Source organism: Asparagus officinalis, chromosome 9, assembly GCF_001876935.1.
Source record: "Asparagus officinalis chromosome 9, Aspof.V1, whole genome shotgun sequence".
NCBI lineage: Eukaryota > Viridiplantae > Streptophyta > Magnoliopsida > Asparagales > Asparagaceae > Asparagus > Asparagus officinalis.
Genome location: NC_033802.1, coordinates 56212411 through 56217071, shown reverse-complemented (window position 1 = coordinate 56217071; position 4661 = coordinate 56212411). Strand labels below are relative to the sequence as shown.

Sequence of the window (4661 nt, the reverse complement as noted above, 5' to 3'; positions counted from 1 at the left end):
ATCTGTCAGCCATCTTCCTCCGCAATCTCGCCATCGAACTCCTCCTCCACCTTCAGCCCTCCTCCGTCGAGCTCCTCCTCTGTCCGCCGACGATGACGCCACGCCGCCAGGACACAGATTTTGGCAGCGTTATAAATTGTTCGCCAAGGTGCAGATGTGATGCCCAGGAGCCAGCTTAATGACGTTTTGGATGCTGAACTAGGTCCTGATTGGTCGTCTAAGTTAAGGAGTTTTGATTATGAGCCTCTCGCTGCAGCAATTATTGGCCAGGTATTTTGATTTTCCTGCTACTAAAACTCTTAATAGTCTTTATTGGTCTGTCTGCTGCAAATTGTAACTTGACTTGCACTGATGGTACTACTAGATTCATAAATGCTATCCGTATATATATGAAAGATTGTTGGGGCAACATGGTTGATTTCAAGTTCTTAAACTAAAATATTGTTTAAGATGATGGTCTCAATGTACATTAACATGATACCATGTAAAAAACACTTCATTAATAAAATTTTGGATCTGGTTAACGAATGAAGGAAGCCTTTGCTTGTAATCTTTTCATTACCATTACAATTCGAAGGACAACCTAGTGACTTAATGAACCAATTTTGGATCTGGTTAACAAATGCAGGAAGCCTTTGGTAGCATATAATGTGATGCTGGCTGAGTATGTTTGATGGGGGGAGATTGGCATTTCTCACTATCATTGGAGTTGATCCCATACTCCATGCTATTGAAGATATAAATACAATTATACTGATATGTAAAATAGGCGTTTCTATGAAGAAATTTTGTTTGGTTGTTTTCCTTTCAAAACTCGAAAGAATTTGATAGTATATTTGAATGTCAATCAAAGAAACTATAAATTTAATAGTGCTTCCAACTCATGAGATTTTGTGCATTACTGACTGTTATTGTTATATATAGAAAATGATGAACATAAATCATGGGTGAATCGGCGTTCTCACAACCTATATAATTGTACCCATGAATGCCTAGTGATATTGTAAACAGGATTGTATTGTAGAATCAAACAATGAAAGCCTAGTAGATAATGATATTGTTTATGAGTGAAATATATGATTTATTTTGTTAACTACTTTATATGTCTAATTCTTAATTGGTGTCAAGGTTGTAGTATGTTGTGATTTTTGTAGATAACAAGTCTATGTATTAACTGTTACTGATTTCTTGCTGCAGAGAAAAAGATTGATGAGCTACATAATCGTTCTGGACCTTGCATCTCCTGTGTTGTTGATTTATGGTGATTTTTGTAATGTGATCAAATGCCATCTTCTTGCAACACGAGAAAAGTATCTCTGTGGATTTTGTTGAGCATTTATGTAATCTTCTTCAGATGTAATATTTTGTGATGTTTCCAACTGCTATAATCCACTTCATGCGTTGTATAAGACTATAGTTTGATGTGGGGATTTTGTTGAGCAGTGGTCTTCTGTATATACAAGTTGTGTGAATCTTATGATATAAGCCTAAATGTTGGCTTTCTTGATCCGTAGTTGAAAATTAAGTGTTCGAAGAATTGTGTGAATCTCTTTGAAGTATGCAATGCATCCTAGTTTTTTTAAATGGGATGTTGCTAAATGGAATGGTTATGCATCCCCGTACCTAAAGGTTGTATATCTGTAATCAATAGAAACAATATCAGTCTCTCCTCAACTACACAAATTCCAAAGGGATAAGAGTGCTAGTAGAAATTTACGCCTCTAAGAAGCAGCAAACTTCTTTCAAGATAAAATTTTTTTGCAGCTGTAAGCCAAATGTTTTTAACGTTCAGCACTGTCAAAACTTCCTGAGAGCATTTATCCAAACAAATTCAGGGTAACAAGTCTTTGACAAATACAAGAAGTACAAACACAAGAATGCTCAGCCTGCTAATTTAAGCATCCAGTATATAGTTTGATTTTCCCTTTCCCTTCCAATTAAAGCAAACCAAAATTAAATAACCTGCCAGGACCCCATTTCTGAATAAATACCAGTCTTCCACATGTCCAATGCTCAGCCTGCTAATCTAAACACAATACCGGGTGTCTAGATGTCTTCGATCACGTGGTATGCTCGTGTTTAGTGAAGTTGTGACTTGATCGTTTGTAGTATCATTGTCCATCCAGATTTCTAGTCTCTTTCCATCGTTCATCTTCGTACATCTCGTCTCTGTAAATCTCAAAATCCTGGTAGTTGTGACTTGATCGTCTGTCTTCTAATATAGCTTCAGGCAAATGGGCAGCAGGCGGAAAATGTAAAATCTAGGACAAAACACTACAGAGGATAAAGAATCGAAACATGACCACCATCAACCCTCTCAGCGACAACTCCAAGGACCTCATCCATGAGTTCGTCCTCAGTAACAATATCCTCAACGTCCTCCTCTTCATCGTTGCTTCCTGGGATTCTACGAGGCTTGGGACCGTGCTCAAGCCTGTGAGTCTCCACCTCCTTGTCCATTGTCTCTTGTAGATTAACATTATTGTTGATTGATCTTTGTCTGTTCCTCAAAGATCTTGGAGGAGGAGCTCGATGGTGAGATCACGTTGGAGTTGTCGCTGAAGGCGGAGGAGGAGCTCGACGCTGAGATTACGGAGGAGGAGGGCTGACGGAGGGCGGGCTGGTGGTGATTTGGTGTCGTGGCGGCGTGGCGTCATCGTTGGAGGACAGAGGAGGAGCTCAACGGAGGAGGGCTGAAGGCGGAGGAGGAGTTCGATGGCGAGATTGCGGAGGAGGAGGGCTGACGGATCACGGGCTGGCGGCATCGGTGTCATGGGGGCGTGGCATCGTCGGTGGCGGACGGAGGGCGGGCTGGCAGTGTCGGTGTCGTAGTGATGATTTGGGCTGAAATCGTAGGAAGGGGGAGAGGGATTAAGGAATTTGGGGGAAAATTGAGTTGAATTTTTGGGGAGAGAGAGAACGGAGGAAAGTGCGTACGCATCAGTGCGTATGAGAAACGCACTGATATATATGCCCGCAAATTCCTTAAGAGTGGCGGTGTCCGGTTCTGGTACGCATAAATGCGTACGTATTTATGCCCGCAAAAGCCCAAAATTTTTTGAGAAAGGCGTATATGCAAAAGAGCCCATAAATAAAACCTATCCCCTTCTCTCTCATCTCTGGTGTCTCTCTCATCCACATTCAGCCATGACCCCTTAATCGTTGATGGACCTGGTGGGCTTCGGCATAGCGGTGGGCTGCGCCGCTCTCTCCCTCACGATTGCCGGGATCCTGGTGACCAAACGAGTCAAGAATCGCCGGAAATGGTCGAGGATCCTCGAGATTCTCGCGGAGTTCGAGGGGGGATGCTCGACGTCGACGGCGAGGCTGAGGCAGGTGGTGGGCGCGATGACCGTCGAGATGCACACAGGCCTCGCCTCCGACGGCGGAAGCAAGCTCGGCATGCTTTGCTTTGTGTGTGAAGATTGGTAGAGATTTGGTTAGGCTGCTGCAAGATTTGGTTTTTATCCCGGAATTTAGATAAATTTGGAAAGATTTGTTGTTTGATCCTAGTAAATTTTAGGTACCGGGCTTTACAGATATTTCACAGTTGTATTGTGTGAGGACTTCAAGTCAGTATTTTTTGCTGAGAATTAGTCCTGAAATGGAGACCCACTTGAGATTTTTGCTTACTCGTGTGAAATGGGGGAATTAGAAGAGATATCAAGCTTGGTTTGCTAAGAAACACTTGAGTTTGCCCAGTAGTGAAACTGTTATTATTGACATTGTTCGGTTTATATGTTGTGCTCATCATCCTTCGAATGAGATTATTCATTCAGATGTTATATCAAGATGGGCAGTCATTGGTTGGCTTCTGACTTGTTGTGGAAGAACTATTTTCTGGCAAATGTGAAGCTTGCTTTGTTCAATGATTGGTTGTTCTTTGATGAGAAGGTGGATAATATTATGAATATAGAGCCTGCAATGCTCTTGATGGTGAATTCTTTGCCACAATATGTTGATATCACTCACACCCTTTTGGAGTTTTTGTTTCTGTTGGTGGATAATTATGATGTTCATCGAAAGGAAATGATTGTTTGGGGAGCAGCGACATCATTTGGAATACTTGTGAGGAAAGGAGTGATTCGATCTTTGGAGCCTCTTATTTCTTGTAGTTTGCTTTCACCATTGCTCAGAGAGAGGCTCAGCACTTTTGTTTCTACTTCGAACCTTAAGAGTTGTTATGAAGGGTTCATCTGATTTTTGCAGTAGGGCCCCACCAAAAGCTAGCCTACGCTGATTGAGACCTCGCGTCGGGCCCGCTTTCTCAAAAAATTTTGGGCTTTTGCGGACATAAATGCGTACGCATTTATGCGTACCAGAACCGGACTCTTTTGTGATCCGCTCCGTTGAACTTGATCTACACGTTCTTAAACCCAAACATACTAATTTTGGGGTGAACCCGTCATGTTTTGACCCTTCGTTGAGCCGTGCAAAAAGTTCTATTCATTCGAAACCGTTAAATTTGTGGTGAGTGGATAAAGGGTCAAAACACGACGGGTTCACCCTAAAAATGGTATGTTTGGATTTAAGAACGTGTAGATCAAGTTCAATGGAGCGGATCGTAAAAAAAAGGAAATTATGTGATTTTAGACCGCGTCCTTAGGTGGGAATCTAAGGTGTCACCTTAGGAAAACATTTCATATATATATATATATATA

The 4661-nt window shown here is 41.8% G+C and overlaps 2 protein-coding genes across 2 annotated transcripts; both read left to right on the top strand.

Moving 5' to 3' along the window:
* LOC109824215 (protein ABC transporter 1, mitochondrial-like) lies at positions 7–1482 on the top strand. Its single transcript, XM_020390752.1, has 2 exons — positions 7–270; positions 1198–1482. Exons 1-2 carry the CDS (start codon positions 160–162, stop codon positions 1330–1332), a joined length of 246 nt encoding a protein of 81 aa, XP_020246341.1. The 5' UTR covers positions 7–159; the 3' UTR covers positions 1333–1482.
* On the top strand, positions 3166–4200 carry LOC109823467 (integrator complex subunit 3 homolog). Its single transcript, XM_020389752.1, is given in 3 exon segments — positions 3166–3414; positions 3524–3824; positions 3827–4200. Coding segments are annotated over 3 exon segments (924 nt in total).